The 25634-nt window shown below is 39.1% G+C and overlaps 2 protein-coding genes across 3 annotated transcripts in view; both read right to left on the bottom strand.

The window, feature by feature from the left end:
• znhit6 (zinc finger HIT-type containing 6) overlaps positions 1 to 4304 on the bottom strand; it is a 32852-nt gene extending 28548 nt beyond the window's left edge. The window contains exons 1-3 of the mRNA XM_051377209.1: positions 4115 to 4304; positions 3683 to 3748; positions 31 to 137 (exon numbers count right to left, since the gene is read on the bottom strand). Coding sequence (XP_051233169.1) covers positions 31 to 137; positions 3683 to 3748; positions 4115 to 4230 — 289 coding nt within the window. The 5' untranslated portion in view covers positions 4231 to 4304. The remainder of the gene's footprint in view (positions 1 to 30; positions 138 to 3682; positions 3749 to 4114) is intronic.
• A 2159-nt stretch (positions 4305 to 6463) lies between these two features.
• Positions 6464 to 25634, bottom strand: part of LOC127350906 (collagen alpha-1(XXIV) chain) — an 88529-nt gene continuing 69358 nt past the window's right edge. For both annotated transcript variants that reach the window (XM_051377966.1, XM_051377967.1), the window contains exons 41-60: positions 24659 to 24712; positions 24461 to 24517; positions 23370 to 23423; positions 22078 to 22131; positions 21620 to 21673; positions 19019 to 19072; positions 18520 to 18627; positions 15214 to 15321; positions 14977 to 15084; positions 13113 to 13166; positions 12911 to 12973; positions 12579 to 12632; positions 12295 to 12330; positions 11218 to 11253; positions 10775 to 10801; positions 9894 to 9959; positions 9506 to 9674; positions 9244 to 9353; positions 8337 to 8573; positions 6464 to 7916 (exon numbers count right to left, since the gene is read on the bottom strand). In XM_051377966.1, the coding sequence (XP_051233926.1) occupies positions 7770 to 7916; positions 8337 to 8573; positions 9244 to 9353; positions 9506 to 9674; positions 9894 to 9959; positions 10775 to 10801; positions 11218 to 11253; positions 12295 to 12330; positions 12579 to 12632; positions 12911 to 12973; positions 13113 to 13166; positions 14977 to 15084; positions 15214 to 15321; positions 18520 to 18627; positions 19019 to 19072; positions 21620 to 21673; positions 22078 to 22131; positions 23370 to 23423; positions 24461 to 24517; positions 24659 to 24712 (1650 nt within the window). In that variant the 3' untranslated portion in view covers positions 6464 to 7769. The remainder of the gene's footprint in view (positions 7917 to 8336; positions 8574 to 9243; positions 9354 to 9505; positions 9675 to 9893; positions 9960 to 10774; positions 10802 to 11217; positions 11254 to 12294; positions 12331 to 12578; positions 12633 to 12910; positions 12974 to 13112; positions 13167 to 14976; positions 15085 to 15213; positions 15322 to 18519; positions 18628 to 19018; positions 19073 to 21619; positions 21674 to 22077; positions 22132 to 23369; positions 23424 to 24460; positions 24518 to 24658; positions 24713 to 25634) is intronic.

Raw genomic sequence — 25634 nt, 5'->3', positions numbered from 1 at the left:
GTCATGGGAAGAAATAAAGGAGAGGATCACCATTCAGAAGCGCCATTTCATCAAACTGTGAGAGGGTCACAAAGGCAGTTTTATTTCTAACTCCACTGCATCCCGAATCTTCCTTGTGTTTCTTCACACACAGCAAGCTGGAAAAAAAAGAATTTGTTAGGTAATGACTCAGTTCTTTAAAAGAATTTGGCTTGGCGGCATTTCAGCTTGTCCAGACAGTACACAAAGGACAAAAAAAAAAAAAAATGGACAAAGACGGAAAGAAAACAACATGCAACAAATGTCATCTGAGGACTGCTGGTCTGCTGAATTGAGACTGACCAATATGAAACAATAGCATACTGTGCCCTGACTAATTGAAACAAATAACTAGCGCTGACAAACACCACTAGATTTTCCCCATTATCTAGAGAGGTTATTTTCTTTCCAGAACGATTTGAATATCTGTGTGCTAGGAGAAAAGGCCCAGAGAAAACAAGCTGATGTTTCTCTGATTAAAATTTTCCCTCTTTGTGGAAAAAATCCATCAACAGTTATCCGAGACATAAACACAGCAGTATTTCTGTTCCACTTCATTCCCAATAATATCTGAAACTATGTTTTTTTTTTTCTCAAATCGTTACAAAATTTAGACCAAAGGTGTGGATTCACAAAAGTATAGCTGTCAGATTAGTTACATTGTTCTGTGTCCCAAGAAGAAACAAAGTCAACATGAGACAACTCAGTTATTAATGTAACAAACAAATGTATACAAATACAGAGTGCATTACAGTAAAACAGTTAGAATGGTTGATTAGCAACACCTTAAGCATCAGGCTGCTAGTATAATAGCTAGTTTGGTTACCAGTAAAACAAAACCAAAACAACTATAATGGTCCAACGAGGACATTTTTAGAATAGATAAAAGATGCCAGTCTACATTTGGATGTAACACTCTCAGTTAAACTATAAAACGTGTCACTAAACTGTTCAACTGAAATCAGCTGGTGGCAGAATGTAAAACAGGGGCACTCACTCACTAACGTTACGTAATAGATAATAACGTTAGATCTGCTGGACAAAACCGACAATGTAACACTGTCGGTTAAACTGCTATGGAACCGTGGTTGCTATGGCAACAGAATGTTCAAATGTAACCAATTGGTGGCAAAACCAGCAAATATCTGCACCGAAGAAGCTGAAACCATTTTTTCCCCCACATTCTACTTAAAAATGACTTAACCAATTAATGAATTATCAAAATAGTTTCAGATTTATTTTACTACTAAATTATTGATTTCTTCTATAAATAAAGGGGGGGTTGCTGCATCATGAGTTCTTTTAGTTATGTTAATTTATATACATTTCCATACTGCTACTTAGGTAAGATATTTTGAATGTAGGACTTGCAATAAGGGTATTTTTCAAGGATGCAAGATATGGATTTTTTTTTTCAGCCTATACAACAATAATAATTACCTGCTTGATCGATACTGATAAGATCACCAATAATTTTGTATTTTAAAAAGAAGTTCATAACCTGTAGTTTTTACACACCTGAGGCTGAGATGTAGTGAGCAAAGATGGATGAATTAATATTCCATAGCTGTGACCTAACCAAATCTAACTGACATCTCTACTGTTAACACAAGAACAGTTCTGACTCTCGTTCATTTATTTTTCCAAGTAAAGTTAATCAAAAAACTTCAGAAACCTACTTTGGCTTTCTCAGAGTATAAAGCCTATCAATTGTTTTGCATAAGAATTAAAAAAAAAAATTATTATCATCACAGACTGATAATTTATTGGCTGCAATTTAGTTACCGGAATCATTTTCTAATAATGTCAATTTCCCATTATCGGCCCATAATTTATCTGCCCCGATAATTATCGTGCATCTCCAATATTTTTACATAGTTGTATTGCTACATTTACATAAGCACCTAAACAATTTTTCCACTACCGTCCACCTGCACTTTCGAACTAAAAGATTACTGAAGCTAATATGGTCATTATTCAAAAGTGGCTGTAATTGGCTTTCTGAAAGCTCGTACTAAAAAACCCATAAAAAAAAAACTTGGACATTAAATCAAGCATGGAAAGACCCATTTTCAGACACTTGCTGAGAGACAGGTATTTGGCCAGGGTCAGACAAAGACTATATCCCTAGAAACTATGTAAAAGGAATGCTGAATGATGCCCAAAACAACAGGCAACCATGAGAGAAAGGGGAAGGACATCCCCTAGCGCCCTTTGATAAATCTTAATGAAATTTTCAGGTATGACCTTCGATATGTCATTTAGTACTTGAAGGTTAAGTCGTCAATGTTTCAGCATCCACAGAATTCGAGGATTAGGCCATGGAACATTGCCATTGCCAGTGGCATGTTGTTGCTGGCCTCAAATTAAAGAAAGGTTCAGTCAGTAAAAACAAAAACATGGCCATGAGTCAATCATAAATATTACGTTACTGCACGCAAAGGTTCTTTCGTGATTACTGTCTTTTTTTATCAGAAAAAGCAGAACTATTTCTTTGGTTTTTATTAGTCATATCAGACACAGATGGAATACAACTTCTATTCTGCATAAAATAATATGATCTCATCACAGAGATAGAGCAGAAAACCAAGGGAATATCAAATCACTAAGCTAACTCATATTATTCATGTGATCTCACTGTAATTTTAACAATATAAACAAGTATTTATCGCTGATGACTAGATAAACTGTAATTCTGGAAAATCTGTCTGCAATCATTCTCACAAATACTTAATTATACAAGGTCATGAACAAAAGTACCTTGTGTCAATTTTCTTGTGACTACGCCACTCAAGATAATTGTGATTCCTCTGTTCACTTTGACAAAATTACACAAAACTGCACAGTCAAGAGTTTGGCTGGACCTCACTCTTTCTGCTTGCCTTACTGCCGCTGTCCAATACACACAAATATATTCTTTGAAAGACCGCAATCTTTTTCCTGTACCCGTTCCATCCTGATCTTACCTCAGACGTTACATAACTTCAGTAATAACGAGATTGTTTGTAAGCACCTGGGGAAGATCGTTTCAGCCGAATTGAACCCTCGGGCTGGCTAGTCTTTCCTTCTTACACGAAATACAAGTTTTACAACAACTTGGCACTTCTTCTATTAGTGAACTCTTACAATGTACTACACTGTGAATCAAAAGCAACAGTGCACAGGCTCATGGATCCCTACAGGACTGATATTTTTGTAGAATATGCTAAGCTATTATGTAGAAAGGATATGAGTGGCTCTATGGGTGCAATCATATACCTCAGTCTACATATTGCATTAGCTGAAATGTGCCTTTAAGATGCTGTGTTGCTTAGATACGAGAGAAACGCCATCAGACAGCTCATAACCTGACTTGAGTTCCATTTATTGTCTTCAGCATCTATTAATAAGATGACTTCCTCTGAATTCAAACGTGTGTCTATAAAACTATACACTACGGACAAAGTGATACAACATAATGAACTCAGTCCTGTCATAGGTTAGTGTAGTCTAAGTGTGAAGATGAGTTGTGATCATGTCAAAGTATTCATTACTTGACATGAAAAAACAAAACACTAAGAGAAATAAAGAAATAAACTATGTAACAGAGATATGTTTGTATCCCTTCATTCATATTGTGTTTAATGGGCTGTTTGTTTAGCATTACTTGCACAAATAATCTCACCTGCAAGAATGTGCAAGACAGGCAGGACATCTGTACTTGGCCTCTTCTGATCCACACACACCACAACTGCAGGACAGAAAACAAAAACAAAAGTTTTACAGGCCATCTAATGAAAAAAAAAAAAGTAACAAATTCACAGAAAAACTTAAAAATCCCGTCTCCCTGATATATAAGGTGATATAACCTAGAAACAAGAGCTAAAAAGGATGAGGAAAGATAGACAATGAGAGTTTATAAGGTATATCTTCTTCTTCATGTTAACTGCGTAGCTAACAGCTATTATTAACGCACAACAACACCAGCGTTAATATTTGCTTTGAGTAATAACTATCTTTATATCTGGTCTACAATAATGAACCCTGTGCTCGTGTAAGCAACCGTGAACCTGTTAGCTACGTTAGCTGAGGACTTCCCGTCTGTTAAAACACTTACTCCGAGAGAGAAATCTTCCTTTTGGTCCCCTTCAGCTCTTCTTCCGGACTGTTGTTTTCCACTTGGCTCTCCACAGTTGACATTGTGTCCGTTGTTGGTACAGTTAGAGAGCACATTACAGGAGCACAGCAGCCACACGTCGGACACAACCAAAACAAACCCTCTTCCGCCGGTGGCCACTTTCAGCCTCCAGCACGTGGAGATGAGTTCCGGTGGGAAACCTGCTCATTGGCGCCTCCCGGTGTTACAGGACCGGAACTACAAAGTCCTCCAGTGGTGTCTTAATGAGATACTACATCATAATATTCATACCGAACTGTCAAGAAGGCAGTCGACAAATAATGGTCTTTATCTCGTGTTGCTAGAGTAACGTGTTTTTACCGACTCGTAAGGAATTATTAAAATGTCATATTTTTTAAAGGGAGTTTGGTGCAGGGAGCTTTTAGTGGTACTCAAACTGATAGTGTATAATTATGTAACGTTTTATCACCACTACACAAACACGAGGTAACTGTTAAAGTATGATAAGGTTGTCTGACACTGACTGCTGTAGTTATTGGTTTGATAAATGGTTTGATGATGTGTGTATTGATTACTGACAAAAATATGCTAAAAAAAAGTAAACAGACCACAGAAAGTGCAGAGCGTCTCTGTGAATGTTCTTGTTGGACAGTAACTACAAACTCTCCTTATATGCCCAGCTGCAGATTGTTTTTAAGACCCTCATGCAGCTGTAAGTGTATGCAGTCATGATCTGCACCAGACTTGAGGTGTTTATTTGCAAGTCTGGTTCCTCACTATCTTATGCTTATGTAAAATGAGTTTATTGTGTTGGGGGTGGGTGGTGGGAGTCCTAGCAGATTGACATCCAGGGTGTGTGCATGGGGAGAGAGAGAGAGAGAGAGAGAGAGAGAGAGAGAGAGAGAGAGAGAGCATGTGCAAGGGCCATTTGATCAGCAGTTTCTAAAACTCTTGAGTTACTTGCTTCCACAATATAGTAGGCCTATCTGCAGTTTAAATAGGGAAATTGTGTTAGAGGGGTTAGCACAAGAGTAGCATCCAGCCATGTGTAAAATACTCACACTTCACATCATATGGTTGCCCTCACTATGTTGATTTTGCACTGTACCAAAGTAAGAGGCCATCTTTCCTGGATTTGGACAATGAGGCCTAAATATAGCCTAAATGTTCTTCTGGAATCTGGTCTTTAGTGTATATATGTAAGAAGCAGTTGGGGTTAAAGTCCTACTGTAGCTCTAGGGCACCTCACAGGTTTAAACCTGCTACAGTTAGACCACCATTAGTCTAAAATAGATTTGTCAGTATGACATAATTTATATGTATAACTATATATAGCTAATACTAACAATAGATAAACATGACCTATACAGTCCCTCCAGAAAAATTCAATGCATATCAGTCAAAGTCCGCATATTTATGCAGGGCCCGCATTTTTTCAAATAATCCCCGCATTTTTGTTGCAAAAAAGTCACATATATCTTAGCAGAAAGTTGATAAATGTTGCTTTTACTTCACACTAGAGCAGCCGTTTTTCCCCTGTTGCCATGGGAAGGTTATGAAACGTGAACGTCATCGAAAAGCTGCAAACCCCGCGATGAGGCCATGATGAAGCCCGCAAATCAGTTTCATTTGCCAACAAAAATAAGCGCAAAAGACCGCGCAAAGCTACAGAACTTGTTTGACTCATCAATGTTTTGTAAGTTTAAGCCATGTGTTTATTAAGGTCTGAAATAAAACAAGATGAGAACTTAAATATTCCCCGCACTTTCTGTGATGTAGGATGCTTGCTTATCATAGGAAGTAATAAGAAATGACTCTTTACATTAAGGTAGTAGCCTAGTGAGAACAGGGTGTTGGGGGAATCACTTTTTTTTCTCTTTTTCATCAAACCGCAGTTTTTGCAAGTTCCCGCAATTTTTGCAAGTTCCCGCAATTTCATCGCATAAAATTGCATAAATATCCCGCATATTCCATCGCATTTTTTAAGAAAACGTGTCGCATAATCAAGGATTTTTGCCCGCAACAATCACAAAAAGCTCCTTTTTTTTCTGGAAGGACTGCCTATAACTGGAAAGAGCCAGTAGTATACAAGTTTATGGATCTGTATCCAGAGTTGTATATCATATCATATAAAAATATTGTAATGTAATCTGTAATATTCTGCATACTGTATGTATCTTTGACAAATACAAACCTATCACCACCTTGGATAGCATATTTATAGCGTATTTTTGTGCATTTATTCCAGTATAATTCTATTGACATTCAAGAGTAATTTGATCCCCACATACAGTATGACGTCAACCATTTCAAAAAAGTACAGAACCATTTGTGGATAAAATGTTCCATTTATTTGTTTGTCAACTTATTTATTATTTACACATTTGCATCCAACCCTTTCCTCCGCAGACTTTATATAATTACATTTTGTTCAAGGTAATATAACTTAAGAATATGATGACTGTGTTTGCTGTGTATTCTGACTCTGGCCTTCTGTAGCTGCCAGTCCACCTAACCACCACTGAATGAACAGTATGATAAACATACAGTCACACAAACACACCTTTTAAACATAAATACTTCTTTAGACTGAGTTGTGGTTGACCAAATAGTTCTCTGAGAGTATAACTTACTGTGGTACAGTAATGTGAACAAAAAACCAAAAAGGATATAAATAAACATACAGTATGCTGTCAATATATACACAGGAAATGTAAAAACTCACTGATGACTCATTCTCTGTTGCAGCACCAATGATAGGTTTCCCCTGAAGAACCTACCACATTGAAGGAAAAGCTACAAAAATATGTAGTGTATCAAAAAAAATGGTTCATAAATTAGAAATGACCAAATCAACATAAGTACTTATACAACATAACAAATCTTGATGTAACCGGTACATACAACACAAAGGCAAAAAAAAAAAAAAAAAAAAAGGCTAACTTGACATTAGCAACTATTCTAGAAAGCAAATGAGCAGTTAGAGGTAGAGCACCATCCGTCAAGATGTACAGGTCCGACTGGGCAGGACCGAAGACAAAAATATCATGAAAACAATGTAAAATATAGCCTTTGATCAGAAAATGAAATATTTAAAGCAGTCACACATTATCCACATGCTATTGCACTCATAAAAAACCTTTAGTTAGACAGTGCTCCTATGTAGAGACCTGGCTCCTTCGGGTAAGGCCTCGGCTTAGGATGGTCTGGGTGTGTTTGGGAGTGAGGGGTCAGAGGGAGCTGGGATTTTGGGGGTTTGGATAGGCTGCTGCTTTTAGTGAGGCCCTACCCTGTGATCAGGGAGTAATATATGTCCATGTACAGCCAACCTAAGCACCGTTTGACTAACAATTATTGACAAAACACACTTTACACAATTATCGATAAATATTGGTATACATTGTTCTCCTTTGGCTTTCTTGGACTGGATGTTCCACAGAGATTGAGATCTTCCATGTAGATCTGCCTTCGACTGGACTTTGGGCATTTGCTGCTCTGACAGGTCCTATTAATGGTCTCCAAGGGACACAACAAACTCTGAAGGATACTCACTCTTTGGTAGGCAGCCATTTTTTGAAACAACTTTGAATTTTAGTAGTTCATGAAAATAGGTCACATAACGGTGATGTTGGTGTCAGAGGAAGCAGACTGGACCGACTTCTATATGCTGCTGACTATTGGGCGGTGCTGTGGGAAATTCCTGTATGTCTACAATAGGTAGCTGACGACTGTCCTGAGTATGGAAGAAGAAATGTGATTGGTGCCAGCTGCCATCTTGGATCTGAAAGAAAAAAGAAAAGAAAGAAACATAATTTAGGTGATTCATATTAAAATACATATGATAGAATATGCTTGTAAACGTATTTCAGATCCAAGCCTAATATATAAACTATCTTTTCAAATATAAAAATAATGTTTGCATGAGTTTCTTTAGCATGAAAAGAGCTGTATGGTGGAGCTTTCTGCAATTCAGCTCTATCAAAGTGTTTTCATTCTATGATATATCTGTAATTTCCAGGTAGAAAATAAACCAAATATCCTTCACTTATGTTTTATACATTTATAGGCATGACTGCATCAAATAGTTATCAAGACAAGTAAAAATCTCCAAAGGTAAAAGACTAATGTCAAGTCTGTTGAGTCCTGTTTCATGTAGACCGGAAGGGAAAGGATTTTGCTGAATCAGTTATCTGTCCATCACCTTGCACTCGTCTTGTAGCACATGTGGTTCAAGTAGTGTGTCTTTCTCAAACATCTGTTTGTTCCAGCCACGAAACCGAAGTGTGGTGTTCTCTAGCGGTATGGATCCAGTGGAGCTGAAGCTGTCTGTGGTGCCGTAGGGAGGATCATTTAGGCAGTGGAGTGTGATGCTGTGGCTGGCCTCAGTACTCAGTAAATGGAGAAACTTCATTTGGACTTTCCCAACACCAAACACCATCTGTGATGGAGAGCCAACATAACCAAAGTAGGATAAATACTTTCATTTCAAACATTTGAAAAACTGTGATACAACCTCCTACAATGTCTCCTGCCATTTAAAGGATTATTGCAGTTATTAGTTATCTAATTAAAAAAAAATTGGGGTGCAGTTAAAGTTCTGTGTTAGTGCTTTATTGCTGTACAATCTATGTTAGACAATATAGAAAGGTTCAAAAAATCAACAGACATGGAGAGGGAAGTGATGCACATACTGTTCCCAGCATTTAAAAATGGCACAATAGCCGCTATTTATCTTCATTTAGGCTTCAGTAAAGTTCAAAAGGGTTCAAACAGCCCTTTATTTTAACAGGGTTTCTGCAGGTTTCAACAGGTTAAATTTAAGACTTTTTAAGACCATTATGAATGCAATTTAAGACATATTTCAAATCAAGAAACATGGAGGAAAATTGGTATTGGTTCTGTTAAGTTTTGTATTTGCTTTGTAGCACGATCAATACAAATGTTTTCAAAAACATCTTTAAAAGTGAGACTGAAAAAAATGTCATAACATAAAACCAATTTAAGGCATAAAATGCAGCCTATTGGATATCAGACTTTTTTCAGACCCTGTGGAAACCCTGTTTATCCAGCACCTTGATATGTTGATACGTTCACCACTTCAGTGTTACCTTATTAGAGGCCACTGGATGTAAACAGGTCTGCCCTCCTGCAGTAAAGTTGCAGAAGACCTTGAAGGCATCAGAAGTGCATCCCAAGTTTGGATCAATCCAGAACCAACCTGAAAGTCAAAGGACAGTGAGAGTGAGGCAGGGAGGGAGAATTATGTAAAAGGGATATGCAACCATCTACATGTGCTTTGAGTTGTGCAATCTCATATTTTGAAAATCCTGCCATCCCGTCCTTTCAGTATCAGGAAGATAAGATTCTCACCATCTTTGAGCTTGTGCTGACAGTCAAGCAGATCTTTACAGATACGAGCCGGGTTCTCCCGTGTGCCCAGAGGTGTTTTGATGCTCTCAATCACACTGCTTAGGTAACGTAGAGTCTTAAGTATCTCCGTGTTCTGGTCTGGCAGGCTCACCTCTGTGTTCTGGAAACTCTGGATAAGAATGGAAAAGACAACACTGTCAAACTCCAAAATGACATATTACAGTTAATTACAGTCTTCATTACAGTTACAATACTAACGATGAGTGCGAAACAGAATTTGTAAAGGATTTTGCATTCGAATTTTAAACTAATCTGTTAACATATCTGCCATCCATCTAACAATCCAGCCATTCACCCCATCCATTGAGTGAGCGTATAAGTGCCTTACCTCTGTCCTGAGGGCAGCGTTAGAGTCAGATAGATCGTAGACTGCTGAGTAATCATATATCTGCCTCTGTGGATTCAAAATCAACATATTCAGCTAAATGAAAACAGATTCAGTGCCCTGTTCATTATTTAGCTGAAAGATTTTAATCCGTAGGCTTGTTCATTGGTTATAGAAAACATGGCAGTTTCATTACGCAACCTGTTTATAGAGAAAACTTTAATAGGATAAGAATACACTTTAATACCAGAGAAAAGCAGTAAAATAAGTCTTGCGTCAATAAACCATCACATTCCTGACTTCAGTAGGGGGGAAGAATAACACATTCCTCTCAGCATAAACACTACTGTTATCACATAATGTGTGTAAACAGGCATCTGATATTGCTGTTTTTCTGGGTTCTTAAAATTGTTCAAACAGGAAAAGGTCAGTCAGATATCAGAAAGCTACACTTTATCCAGAAGTTACAAAAGATAAGAGATGCGATAAAGATAAAGATAAAGATACAGATAAAAATGCTTGCCCTGGCTCTATCACATCTTGGATTTGCTCTGCTGACAGAGAAATAGCTACTATCACTTTGCTTTATTTCTCTAAAAAAGTCTGTTGAAGCTTGGACAGTCACACAGTTTGGGTTTCAGGAACAAAGAGATGTAACAGGTTTTTTTTCCAGTCAGACTGAGATTAAGACATACATCAGGATGAGGATATAAGGTTTAGCCAAATGTAAAATATATGTTTTTTAAATCAGTTACCTAAGAGCTGGTCAATATTCCTTCCAACTTTATGGTCCAAACCTTACGTATTCTACATGAAACTCAAAACAGGACTCCTGCCTGGCTGATCCTGTCAACCTGTCTACATGAGTGACACGAAGCACTTACTGTTGGACCTGGAGCACCAGGAGGTCCCTGAGTTGGGAAGAAAGAAGAGGACAGAATAAGTGACACAGCGAAAAATGATCCCATTGTGGTTGCAGTCTGTTCCCTTTCTGGTAAACCATGACTGCATCAGATACATTATAGGGAGATGTTTGAGTGTGCAACCAGAGAACTGCCTAGTCTGGACTGACCAAATACATTTGGAATAAAGTAGTTTCTAGTATTTTCATAATGTATGTATATATAAGAAATCATTTGAAATCTGAGATTGTCCATATGTTTTTATAGTTTTTATAAAGTCTGGTCCAAAATTTTAAAGTCTGCCTGGACTGGCTGAATTGAAAGTGAGCTCATCCATAATGTTTCATAATTAGAAATATCACAAAACATTATTGTTACATTTATAGACTATGTGTAGTAAGCTGAAATGTGAAGTTAACACTTACTCTGGGTCCTGGACTTCCCAGTGGTCCTTGAGGCCCCTGCAAGAGTGAGAGAATTAGTATTGAAAATGCTAAAACGCTGCATATATTATGTATTCTTTTTGTGCTGTTTGCTCTGGCGACCTCAAGACTTTACTGCAGCAGCCAATGTGAATACCACGGTACCAGCTGACAGCTTTAAAAAATAACATGCATTGGATAATTAAAGTACAAGATCACATTGAGCAGAATACCACTCAAAGAACAACTGCAGAATCATGATTCTTCCTTCACCTTTCTCTATGATAGTGTGAGGAACAGCAGTAGGAATCTGATCATGCTGTAGATAACCACAGTGGTTACATACTGCCCCTTCTGGCTCACTGTTCTTCGACAGCTACCTGGGGCAGCTGGACTTTATTAAGTCTGCTGGTGGGGTTTTAGGTAGTTCATATATGGGAGAGTATGCACATATTTGACATCATCAATGCTTGAGAAGAGGATAAAATGAAGAGGGCATTGTGCACAGAGTCTGTGTGTGTGGTCGTGGAAATTAGAGAGGCATTTAAGCTGATCTGAAACTACAGTTTGCGTTACAGACTGGGAGCATGGATATAAAACTGAATATGCGGATTTCACTGTGGTTTGCCATGCTAACATTTTGACAAGGCATTTCCTTAACAGTGTTTACATAAGAGGGTCTGAGAGTACTGTAAGGCCCCACAGTGAGCTCCAGGAGACACTGAGAACAGCTACTTTCACTATGACACAGCCGTAGCGATATGCTGTCATTTTAGGACAGTCATATAAACAAAACTACCACTGAACCCCCGGCTAGCTTTCATGCATCTTTAAACACAGCCTTCATCATCTGCAGTAGGTCTGTTTGTACACCCACAATCTGCTTTGAGGTGGCGCCATGATAGCTAGCCCAGCAATGCTTTCTCAGTAAGGAAATTTCAAGTCTGACACTTCAGTGGAGTATAATCATGATATAATCACATGGTATATCAGCATGTAATCATATGTAATATAAAACATTATCATATAATCACTGAAAGACTTTTCAGTGTTTGAAAACTGGTTTGAATCAGATCTTACCATTTCACCACTGATTCCCTTTGGACCCCTTGGCCCCTGTGGAAAAGAAAAGTAACAACATGACACTATATACAGCATTGCATCCCATTCTGTATTCTACATAAACCTCAATTAGCATTTTACCAGTTTATTAAAAGTTTTAAAAGGTTGTATTAAAGGTAAAAGAATGTTTCTCATTACTTCCATTGTGTCAACATCTTTCTCACTTCTACAGAATTTGCTGATCATTATCTTGTGATGCATGGCCATTACACAATTCTTGTTACACACAAACAGAAACCTACGGGTTTTCCCATTGGGCCCATCATTCCTTCAGGGCCTACAGGTCCAGTGAATCCCTGAAACAAACAGCAGAGTTGAAGATGAATAATCAGTTTAAATGTACATGTTTTCAAGGAGGTGGTTACTACTTATCTCACGAGACTTAGTAATTACAACAAAAAGTTAATGCACTCTCTATTCTGTTTATATCTTCATATGGGCTTACACTCCTGGCTAAAAAAGACCTACACACACATTCTAAATCTATTTGGTTTCATATTATTTCACTACATTTTCAGTAGTACACTTGAAAACACAGTGGTGTGCCTACTGTTTCCATTTTTATTAAACTTACCATTGTACCCATTGGGCCTTTAGGACCGGGGAAACCTCTCCATCCTAGATCACCATTCGGCCCCTGTTCAAAGGAAAAAGAGGTCTTGTCAATCCCTGTGTGTCATTTACAGGTACAATATATCTCTATCATATCTCATTTCTTCTTGTGATGTGTTTTCTTTTACACCCTAACTGTTGGTTAGATATTCATAGTCTCTTACCATTGGCCCTGGAAAGCCCTGTAGACCAACCATTCCCAGATCTCCAGATTCCCCCTACAAGCAGAAAAGACAATCACATTATAGCAAAAGATGAGCCTTGCCTTTTACATACTGTCATTGTGTCATTTTGAATGCATAATATCATATAATATGTAAGGATTCATAGAGTTTTATTGTGTACTTTTGTGTGATTTTTTATCCAACTATATCTACAGCTCCAGACACAGTAGGGACACAATAAGTAGCTTTTTAAAACGTCCTCGTCCATTTCAATAGAACTGGGGCACACACAAAGCTTTATGTCTGGATCTACAGTAGCCCCAACCCACATTCACACACCGGCCTAGAAACACACGCTGTGGGGTTAGGTGTCTGTACTCTATTCTGTGTCTGAGCACTGTCTGTCATCCAGGGTGGCAGACACAACGTTTGTACAGCCAGTCATCCACATCCTCTAGACAGCTCTACTTTCAGGCCAGTGACTTTGACCGAGAAACTCTATTCACTGAAAAGTGTAAAGGGATCTGACCCAAGGGTCTGAGTCTGCTCTCTGCTTCACGAGCATCAATGGAGAAATCTAGAGGAGGGAGGGAAGAGCAAGGGATTGAATGTTGTTTCTTTTTTCTCTTTCTTTGAGGAGTTACATAAGTGAAGTGGAGCACCTCTTTTTCAGGTCTCTGGAGTGTGAGGGTCTTACATAACTTGGCCTTACCAGGTGGAATGTTTCCATTTCTGGTCCCGCCCAGATAATTTGTTACTCTACTCAGGGTGGAAAAGTGTCAGACACACATTTTAAACCCCACCACAGACTGGCTATCTAAACCTCAGAAGCTATATTTAGAGAGGTATTAAAGAATGTATATAAGCTTATAAAACCCTCTTTCAACAAGAACATTCCTAGGGATGGTATCAATTTAGAAAGAGTCATGCAGCGGCCTACAATGTTATGACTTTAACAATTCGAAAAGATATTTTATGTGTGAAGGACACCTTTTGCAAATCTGAGGCTCAAACAGTTACAACTAAACATCAGGAATAGAAAAGAAGAACAGAGTAGAACATCAAATATTTACATGAATATGATTTGTACTGAGGCGTGTAGCATTCACTTGAAAATATTTTTTGTTTGTTTTTCGGAGTAAATTTCTTTTTTTGTAATTTTTTTCTGTTTTTCAGAGTAATTTATTTTTCTGAGTTTAGAGAGCATTTGAAACATTAGACGCATTCATTCCTTTATTGATAGCTCAATTTAACAGAAACAAACATGACCGGCTTGTTTAGTTCAATCAAGTTTTACTTTGATCTGGGTTTAAGACACAGAGATAGTCCTGTCTTTAAGTCATATAGATGGTATTATCATTAGTTTGTCGACTCTACGCACTACGTAGATAGTTAAAGATGGGGCATGTATGTGCGGGCAGGAGTCACCATAGGTCCATGGGAGTCACTTGCAGGTTGGAGGTTCTCACGGGAGTTCGAAGTATCTCCATAATTCAGAAAATAACTCAGAAAAATGGGGAAAAAACTACCACGAAAAATGCTCAGAAAAACGAGAAAAGAATTACTCAGAAAAACGGACAAAATTAGTCAGAAAAACAGGGAAAAAAAATGTGTCAGAAAAACAGGAAAAGAATTACTCAGAAAAACGGGGAACAATTATTCAAAAAAACAAACAAAAAAATTAATTACTCAGAAAAAAAAGATTATTTTTTTTTCAATGATAATAATAATTATATAGGAATGTATAGGTAAAATGCTACTGACAGATCTCAACCTTAAATGTGCCAATATCCCAATAACATAACCTTATTTTAATCCTATTTTAAGATGGACTTTTAAATCACAAATGTCTGTATATACTCACTGGTTGCCCTTTGGGTCCTAGGTCACCTTTCCTGCCCTGGTCACCTGTGGCCCCCTCCATGCCTTTGATTCCCGAGGCTCCTCTGTCCCCTGGCAGTCCTAGTTCTCCCTGAATGGTCAGGAGTTAAAAAATCTTATGCAACTTAAGAAAATGTTTGAAAAGATTATTTTCTTATCTCAAGTCACACTGCAACAATTTAGGATACATTGTCAATATTCAACGCTATTATGTTTTCACCTTCTGACCAACTGGTCCTCTTTCTCCAGGTGGTCCAGGTAGTCCAATCTCTCCCCTGGGACCTGGACGTCCAACAGGTCCCTCTTGCCCAACCAAGCCTGTCTGACCCTGAATGCACACAACAATTGTTGTCATTGACATTTTGTCAATGTCAAATCAAAATGTAATAAAAGAGTATTATATTAGGTTATATTAGAGCACTTTATTATTATTATTATTATTATTTTTAAATTAACAACAATGAATGAATGAATTAAATTCTTTTCAATGTTTATTTCAATATATCCAAACACATTTCTAAATATGCAGCTGTAAGCCACAGTGCTGAAGTCTGCCGGCCCCTCCTGGTTATAATATTTCTTGACAGCGTGCTCCCTAAGTGTACCCATAAAAATGCCTGCCTGTCACTGAGTTGCTTTCTCACACCACAGACCACAGCGGTTTCCTGCTCCATCAGCAGTGTGGTGAGGCAAAAGGGAGTGAAGGATATTAGAATAACAGATTGAGTGGGTGTCGCCTCACATACGGATTATTTTCCTCGATCACCTCGAGGAGAGCAGACAAGTCAGGGAGCAGGTTGGAATCAAATCCTTGTAGATTTACTGGGTGTAACCTGCAGGTGCTGAGAATCTCTTGCATAAGAAAAAGCCACTAGTCTATCAGCTTAATAAGATCACACAAAGATTTTATTAAGTCTGAGTGTTCCAACCTTCACACACACACTGTGAGCTTTGGTCAGGATCCCCAATTTTTGGCAGTGCCCCCGCATGTAGGCATATACAAACGACACAACAGCCGCTTTCTGCAACAGATCATTAAGCCATGGAAAGCGAACGGATTAAATTATTTCATAACTTCTTGCATTTCCCCAGTTCACACAAAAATATAAACATATGAATCATCCAAAATGCAAATTTAAACCACATCCTGAAACGTTGAGGCTTTCGCAAGTTTCCCAGGAAAGCACAGTGTCCTGTGTCACTATTCCTACTTTCTTCCCTGCTGGAGGCTAGATAGTGTGGTGGATACTTTCAAAAAACAAATTTGATTTACATGTTATAACCAAATTTGTTGTGCATTATGCTAGACTGAATGTTGAAGGTTTCATAAACTATAGTAAGCATCAGAGTTTATTGATGTTATAAAATGCTTCTTCTATTGAATGTCTGACCAAAAAAGCAGGCGCCTCGAGCAAAAGCACCTGTCAGCTGCTTGGGTTTTAAAAAGCAGTCTGGTTCTTGAGATACCGGAAGATCTTTGTCAGTTTGATTTCAGTGGAGGACCTCTACTGCATTTCATTCTTGTTGCTCTCCACTATTATACTGTCCAATAAAGTAGAAATGCTCCAAATCAGTTTTTAAATATAGCCTTTCCCCTTTTCACTGTGAATGCATCCAACTGGCAAAGTGAATAGAAATGACTGAGCAGATAATGAGGAAAACAATGAATAAGAAAATTGACAACCATTATGGGAAAAATGAGTAACAAGGACAAAGAGGATGAGGACTATTCTGCAGGGACTCTGCAGCCTGCCAGCAGAGGCAGAAAGGAAGCCATATTACAGTATCTTTCCCACTATGGAAGCGGGCAGTGTAAAATTGAAAATAGAGTTTCCTGCAGACCTCTCCTGCTGAGACAGCCCCGGGTGCATTGTAGTAAAAGACTACTGAAACAGACTGTTGGCTCAAGAAAACCTGCTATCTCCAAAAACATCTCACATATAAGAAAATGTCTCTGCGAATAACATAAAGCATATCTAATTTACAGCTTGTGTATTTTTTTCAAATTATACATTTAAGTATTTTGTGTGATTTAGGAGCCGTAGATTATAGGACTCACTCTGCAAGTGAGAAACCATATCCTTTCAGTCAGCTTGAAAAACATCAGTGGCCAAAATTAGACTACTAGACTTTTATACAACAACATTATGTAAATGAAAGCCAGACATAAAGGACTTGGCTTTCCGACTCTTGGCTGAAAAGGACAGAGACATTCATGCATGAAATCCCAATCCACTCTGGCTGCACACGTATTTGGATAAACCCACTGTGTCGCAACCAGAAGAAGCCAATCAAATCAAACAAGGCATTTAATGATTAGTCAATCTCAGTCGTATGTCTCAGTTTTAAAACTACAGATGGTAACAGCTGAAGGAAAGCTTTGGGCACTCAGGGAGTCAAATTAAATCTCTGTGCTAAGGGGACAAAGCAGCACAAGCACAAGTAATCTAATGCGGCTAAGAACAATAAACAATTAAGTGGTTAAGTTGTCTGCATCGCTTTCACCTCTGCTGTTCGGACGAGTGCTGATAGTTTTCAGCTGACAATAGGGAGCCACAGACTTCCACCAGTCTACTTGCTGTAGATAATATTCACACAGTTTTATTCATTGTGGACTATATTTAGACTATCAGCGCAATGAAGATTAAACTTCCAGTATTCTTGTTGAGTGACAACAGGAATATGTGAAGGCAAGGTCCTAAAAAGGTTAGGATGAGGGTGTATCAAGTACAGTAAAGGAAATGTCCTCTTGAAAGTTCAGTTATGCAAGTAAATCTCCTGACTCCGTCTGTATTACATCAGACCCTGCTCCTATCTACATTTATGGTGCAGAGCAAGAATGTTTTGAGACATTGCATGCAACTGGGTTCCTGTGTGCGTGAGTATCAGCCACATAGTCAGCTGTGTGATTTTCAAATAAGATCACATTGTTGTAGCTCACTTGTGTCTAGAGTAAATGGACTGTATTTGTAAAGTGCCTTTTCTAGTCTTCCAACCACTCAAAGCACTTTTACACTACACGCCACATTTACCCATTCACACACATTCCTACAGTGATGCACTAGATCGGGCTGTTAATATTTTTTGTCTGTTTGCCCCCACCGTAGTTTCTCCTTTCTGCTTGGAGGGGGAGGGTGAATCGAGGGAGTTGCAATCTGCAACTACACCGCTAAACTACATCTTACACACTGGTCCTTTAATTATTGTTGCGCCTTCTGATTACCGCGCATTGACATTACTGTTTATTTAGAAAGTACAGAGGAAAGAATAGAGGTTTTTAGATACAAAACAGTTCATATCTTTTGTGGGAGGGAGGGGTTTGATTCAAGTGAAGATAACAAAATGTCATATGCATCTCCCTCTCTAATAGCAAGAAAAAATGTGTTAGAAAGAGGAGAAGCCAATCATGTATGTGCTCATGACGTTCTTTACTTTTACTTTGGAATGGATCACAATTGGTGAATCAATATATTCAATCAATATTCAGATACGTACATTTCTGTCTATATAACACTATAATGACTACCTTTCGTCCTTGTTTTCCTGGAAATCCTGGTAAGCCAGTCAGTCCTGGGGGACCATCTAGTCCTGGATAACCGTTCATTCCCATAAGTCCAGGTAAACCAATTGGCCCCTGCAAAATTTCCACAATATCAACATCACTCAGGCTCAAGCTCAGCAATCTTGTGGTGGATTTAAAGTGCACTGACATCACTTGTTAATCAAACATTGTGGCTTGTGATGTATGACTTTTGGCTGAGTTTGTCTATTTTCCCTGCTTCATTTATTCTCTCAAGTTTTATTTTCTTGAGATGGCACTTCCTCTCTAGTGGTTATTGCTGATCATGGTAAGTAAACAGTTCTTCTACTTATTCTGAATAAAACACTGTTGCTGCTGTCAGAAATGTTGGCAAACACCCATGCATTATATCAATTATTAATGGGGAGCAGTTTTAAGTAATATGACCTTTTTGCTGCTGTCTCTGTCTGAGCCATACATTTGGTTGAGGTAGTGTGATACTTACTTCAATGCCAGGAGATCCACTCAGCCCGCCTTCTCCTTTCTTTCCCGCTGAGCCCTGGATAAACACACGCACGAAGGATGAAACATACATGGGTATAGGTTATATATCTCCCTCTTATTGAAGAGAGGAAATTCTAAAGACCATGTCTAATATGAGTCTCTCAAGTTCAGGCATGTCTCTGCACTTTACTCACTCCAGACAGTCAAGACATATACACATATACACAACTGTTAACTGTATATTTAACACCTCAAATGGCATTGGCTAAAATCACACTGAGGACTAATAAAATCACATACTTGAGTATATTATTTTGCTTAATAACAAACACAAACTTTATACAGTTTATTTACATTTGTACATTTCTAAGCCATATCAAATACATAGCAAAATACATAGAAAGTTCCTTTAAAACCATCCTTTGCTTTTCATATGTACCTGATACAGTAATCTATGTGTGCACAGTCCTAAAGACATATCCCTCAAGGACTTCTTGACTAGTAGTTAATCTGAAACAGAAATACAGCATATCCTCAAAGTCTCCAATGTTTCCTGGCAGACTGTTCAGTTATTGATGTTTCTAAAAAGGCAGGTCTATATGTTGCACGTGACAACATTGCTCAAACTGAGTTTGAACTCAAGCCAAGCTGAATGAATTCACATAATACTCCCATACCATTTGAAATGGTTATATAATCACTCTTACAAACTGTTTCACATGTGGAAGAACGTCAGTGCTATCTGGAAAAACTGTGAATACACTATTAAAAAGGCTATGTGGAACTTGATCGAAGTTGTTTCACCAGGGAAATGAAGTTATATAATTAGAAGGCCTGTGAAAAGGTGGAGGAATCAAAAGAAACTTCATCATTTCAGGAAACTTTGTTTCACCAAAAGATATCTGCTTTGATTTAAACTGCCACACTAAGCACTGAAAGGGCAAATGGATGCGCTGTAGCATATAGCTTGTAGAACCTGGTAAAGGTGTGTGGGGAGGCCCAACTTGCGGTCCCATGCGGTTGTAAGACCCCAGGCAGAATGTGCATGCAGGCCCTCTGGTGGCTGCAAACCCCTAAACTCTAAATGTTAGAGCTATAGGCTGAAGCAATAGCTCCAACAATCCAGTAAGGAGAGCCACTGCTTTGAGACTGACTTCCCAAAGTGGTTCTTTGTCCAAGACACAAAAAGCTGGTCACTTTCCCTACAGCTTTTGGTTCTGTCGATGTAGATGAGTAACAGGACACAAAATATATGAACACTGATGCTAATCTGAGGAGAATGGTTGGGGATAGAAGGACACAAGGTAAATTGGGGAACATGACCCTGACACCTTAGGCATAAAGGCAGGGTTAGGAACACTGCCCGAAAAGAACTTTATATATGCTTGGTGTACTGAAAGAGCATGAATTGCACCCACTCATTAGCTGAAACAGGAGACAGCAAAAAGGCTGTCTTTAAAGTCACCACTTTTAAATCCACCTGTTCCAAGGGCTCAGGGCATCCAATACAGCGGGAAGGTCCCACGGTGGGGCCAGTGGCTTAGAAATCAGGAACTTACGGCTTATCATAAAGCGGCCGACCAAGGAATACTGCTCCACAGCCTGCCTTCCCATCAAAACCAAAACATTAGGCAAAAATAGCTGCAAAGTAGGGTGCCCGGTTAGCTCAGTGGGTAGAGCTGGCGTGTACCGAGGCTGAGTCCTTGTTGCAGCGGCCCAGGGTTCGAATCCGACCTGCGGCCCTTTGCTTTCCTGTCTGTCTTCAACTGTCACTATCATAAAGGCAATAAAAGCCCCAAAAAAACACTTAAAAAAAAAAGAAATAGCTGCAAAGTATAACTTGAGAGTGGAGAAAGCCTTCCTGCTGTCCACCATGTCTTGTAAGAAAGACAAAATCACAGTCATATAACACACCTAGCATTCAGAATGGTCCCAGTTATGCCCAGAGGGAGGCCCACGGTGCTCAGATTCAACCACTTATGGACCAGGTCCACAGAGCCAGCCTCTCTGGGTGGGGTAGAATTTTTTTGGACAAGCCTGAGACAGCAGGTTGCTGGGTTATCTCTGCCAGCCCGTGCTTTGATGTTCAGTAAGGAGTTATGAGAATCATCAAATGGCCTGCAGCCTGGCTGGGGTCAGGAGATCAGAGCAGTTGGGGGGAATGTATACAAAAGAGCATAAGGCCACTGATGGGCCAGTGCATCCACACCCAGAAGTACATTTTGATCGTGAAGGGAGAAAAACAGAGGACGTTGAGTGTTCTCCCAAAGAGGTTCGTGGACAGCTGCCTCTAATGCTCCCAAACCAGACTAAGCCTGGATGAAGTCTCAGTTCTGCATGAAGGGGATTTCCCCTGGACAGAAGATCTGCCCCACAGTAAAACCAAACCAACCGAAGCTGTCTTCCCTTCATGTGCAAGTGTCCCATTGCAACCACACCAGGTCTGTGGCCATAAGCCCTAATGACCTTTGGCAATGCCTGGTTTTATTTAGAGTAAAAAAAAAACTATTCAGTACAAAAAGAGCAGCCTGATAGTAGAAACATTATGATGAAGGGAGACCAAGTTTAGTAACCTGCTAAGGGGATTTTTGTATGAACTCACCGGAACTCCTATCTCTCCTTTTGGGCCTGGTTCTCCGGGGAAGCCTGGTGATCCCTTACAAAGCAAGAACACAAAGGCAAACAATAATACTAAGATGTAATACAAACCATATGTCATTTAAATGATTAACTGTAGAAATATTGCCATTAATATGGTTCACGTTTTTTCAGGAAAACAACATTATTAAGGGATGATTTCATAATGGAAGAAATGGAATTAAAAAGTATCAACACTGCTTCTTAACTGTCTACGCAGCACACAGGGTAGCTCATAATCACACTCAGAGCACATTCACACAAAGAAATAAACCCTTCTGATTTAAATGACTCTATGACTTACTCTTGTGTCACCCGCAAAAAATGATTACAGTGCACGTAAAAAAATAGGTAAAAACTGATATTTATTGTACCTAATACTATACATTGTAGTTTCTGTGCTACAAATATTTACTGACTTACCGGAGGGCCTTGTGGTCCAATAGCTCCACGAGATCCAATGATACCAATATGGCCCTGAAACACAATTTTAATAGAGAATGACATTCTTCTCTCTGATTATCAGCCTTAATAAGTGTGTGTGTGTATACTCAGTGTTCCATTTCAAGGTACAGCAAAGCTCTAAAGGACCAAAACAATATACACATGTTTCTAAGCCAAGTTTGAATGTATGTATACTATAGAGGATCTACAAATTCTGCACTCAGATGAATAGCATAAGTCTGAGGAATGATGACATGACTGCCAAGCTAAATATTAGTTTTTATGAGTATGAACCTAGGTTGGAGCTGGAAATGGGTCAAGGATTATCTCTAGTGATTCTTCGCAGGACTGCACTTACAACAGTTACACAACTGTTACCCAACCTTTTGGACCACAGTATGAGATGCAGTACTTAATGACTAAAATGTGTCCTACGCACAATCCATTAAAACTATCTCTACTGCCATCCAGCATACCATTAGGATACTAAAAAAGTCCCTCTACATTAGGGCAATTTAAGCAAGGTCCTGGGAGTGTGTGGCATGATTTAAATGTTTTTGAAGAATGATTGGAGACCTACTGCATTGTTGAGATTTTGAATACGAATAGAGTTAACAAAATTAGGATATGAAGGCATAGCACATCAAAACAGTGTGCTCAGCTAATCAAATTGTGTGTATTTGACCGATCAGAATTTTGTTGCTACAGGCTACATTTTAGATTCACTTACAGAGAGAGATGTTCCAAAACCATTTCTTCCTTCCCAATACCGATTCCAATACCTGAACTTTGAGTATCTGCTGACACCGAGTACAGATACGATACAAGAGCGTTAAAAAATATATGTATTGTATGGCTTGGCTCTTTTTAATATCAGCGGGTCATGACTTGGCCATCCTGGGGGAACGATGGCAAACAGGATGCGGCTATAAAGTAGCAGGGTCCCATTTCGTTGCTCATAAATTAGGTGGCTCGGATCAGTGCATAGACTCTCATACTCGCTGATACCAGCATTTTAGGCCGTATCGGAGGCATTTCCGGTATCAGAACTACCCTATGTGTATGTTTTGAGAGCAAAGAATCCTGCACCTGAAAGGCATGAAGTGACAAAAACAGATGATTTCTACAGCCTTATTGCTGGGAATATGGTAATCCTCTCCAACATGTGTGGTCTGCCCTTACCTGAGCAGAGCAGTGCTCAATGGATCACCAAAGAACCAAATGAAACAACAATCCAGAAGACAAACAACAGATTGAATGGTTTTGTCTACCTGATATCCTTCATCCCCTGGCTCTCCACGCTCTCCTCGTTCTCCTGGGGGGCCCTGAGTAGACACAAATACACACACATGAACACACGTACTGTTTATGCATACCTTCATTTATACGCACAAAGATTTAATTGAGCTGGTCAGCTACTTAAAGACACTTAGAGTCACTTCTCAGGCACACACACACAAAACATATTCATTAGATGTGACCTATGAGTCTGGATCTTTACTGGAGTCAAATGGAAAGGCGTAATTTCACCTTGAACTTTACTTTCAGCCAATCTTGGTTGGGGGTGCAGTAAGACAGAGGCTACCATTGTATTGCCCATGCTATGCACTGCAACACTGTGCCAACCTGATAATCCAGCACTACTCATATGGTAGGTTGCTATCTATACCTGTGAACCTGATTGTTCATGCTGTGTCGGCCTTTACATCGAGTGCTGGGAAATGTGTATAAGAGTCATGGTACTGTATGACTGTGAGCTTTCCAAAGCTGCTAAGACTCTTTGATACATCCTGATCCTCTTTTGATATTAGTCTAAGAATGGCTTTGTTTTCTTGGGTGCAGAATCCTTGAGGTAGCTTATTGTGCATAATGGCCCTCACTGGCACTCACACTTGTCAAGGGCTAAAATGTTTTGTTTCAATTTAACAATGAAACATTTGTGTTCATCACAGTATTGTGATGAGAACTCTATCCTTATTAGGGGTCATTATGAGAACACAAACAAAGATAAGCTTAAGCTTTATCCAGACATGTAAAAACCTTTGTCAGACATTTTATTTCTGTACATGCTCAGCTTGTAATGAACAGAAAATATCTGAGCCACACAGGTTGATAATCGGGGTCCATATGCATGACAGGTCTGAGAATATCCCTCTTAATAAACAAATAACAAAGAACAGAAACACTGATACATTATTGTCAATCTGGTGGGACAAAAACATGAGTGTACTTGGTGCTAAAATCAGGAGTTGATCAGGATTAACTTTTACTTTCAGAGTCAATCCGGTATTTAACAGCTTGGACTAAACAGAGCGAGGAGTTAGGGATCAGAAAGGAGACTTTAAAGGAAAGCAAGACCTACTGGTTCACCTAAGGGCCCTGGTGGTCCTGGGGTCCTATTGTCCTCGCCTGGATAACCCTGGAATGGAGCAAACACACAGGCAGTCAAGCATGCAGACAGAAACATTTTGCAACCAGAGAGTACACTGAAGTACACAAACCTATAACCCAAAATACTGAAATAATTCCATTTCAAACATTAGTTCAGGTACTATGTTACCTTTTCACCTTTCGGCCCTGGTGGTCCAATGGAACCAGGCTTGCCAGGGTGACCCTAAAAAAAGAGAACGCTGGTTAGTGTACCTTACAAAGCTGCCATGCTTCTACTGGCTACGGCATGTTTCTTGGAGAAAGTTGAGTTCTGCTGTCAGCATATAAATCAGAACCGTTTTATATAAACACAATTCTTTGTAGAGAAGCTCTTCCATTCTGTCACTTTGCCACTTGAGGATTTAGGTTTTTGGCACAGACTTCGAAATCACTCAGCAACCTGAGTCAAGTGTGAATGTGTCTGAAAGCTTTCATATACACACACACACACACACACACACACACACACACACACACACACACACACACACTCACTCATAAAAAGGGACTAAATGAACTTGAGGTGCCCTGTTCAAGTTATGCAACCTAAACCCACGGATGTTGGCATTGACCAGGCTGTTGAGTCGCCTGGAAACATTTGCTTGTACACTTCACCATGTTCAATTCCACCTCTTGTCTTAGCTTAGGCAGTTATTTTTTTTCTTGGTATTTTGCATTCATTGCATAATTAACAGTAAAGAGTAACGGGAAGCATAAGAATGGCAGGGACGATGTCCTCCACCAGACTCAAACTCAGGATGTCTCAAGCACATGCTAGACTTACAGCACAAGGCTACCAGGGAAGGCGAGTTAGCTAGATTAAAATAAAATGCAACGTGTTAACTCTGTATCTAAAGCTCCTTGAAGCAGGATTAGGTTTGATGGATAAACCTGGAACAGTTCATTTACTCTTCTTACCCATGTTCTTGATTTAAGGGGAATCTGGGATTTTCTGTCTTCTATCTATCTAGACAGTAATCATATTTTGTAAGATGTAGGCCCCCAGTAAATAAAAGCATAGTGGGATGTGCTTACTATCCAGTAAGAAGACATTTTCTGCCGAGTATATGTCACATGTAGGTACATACGGTGTGTGTACAATGGAA

The sequence above is a fragment of the Dicentrarchus labrax genome, unplaced genomic scaffold (genome assembly GCF_905237075.1).
Source record: "Dicentrarchus labrax unplaced genomic scaffold, dlabrax2021, whole genome shotgun sequence".
NCBI classification, from domain to species: domain Eukaryota; kingdom Metazoa; phylum Chordata; class Actinopteri; family Moronidae; genus Dicentrarchus; species Dicentrarchus labrax.
Note: the sequence above shows the minus strand (reverse complement) of the source record. Positions and strands in the feature narration are given on the sequence as shown.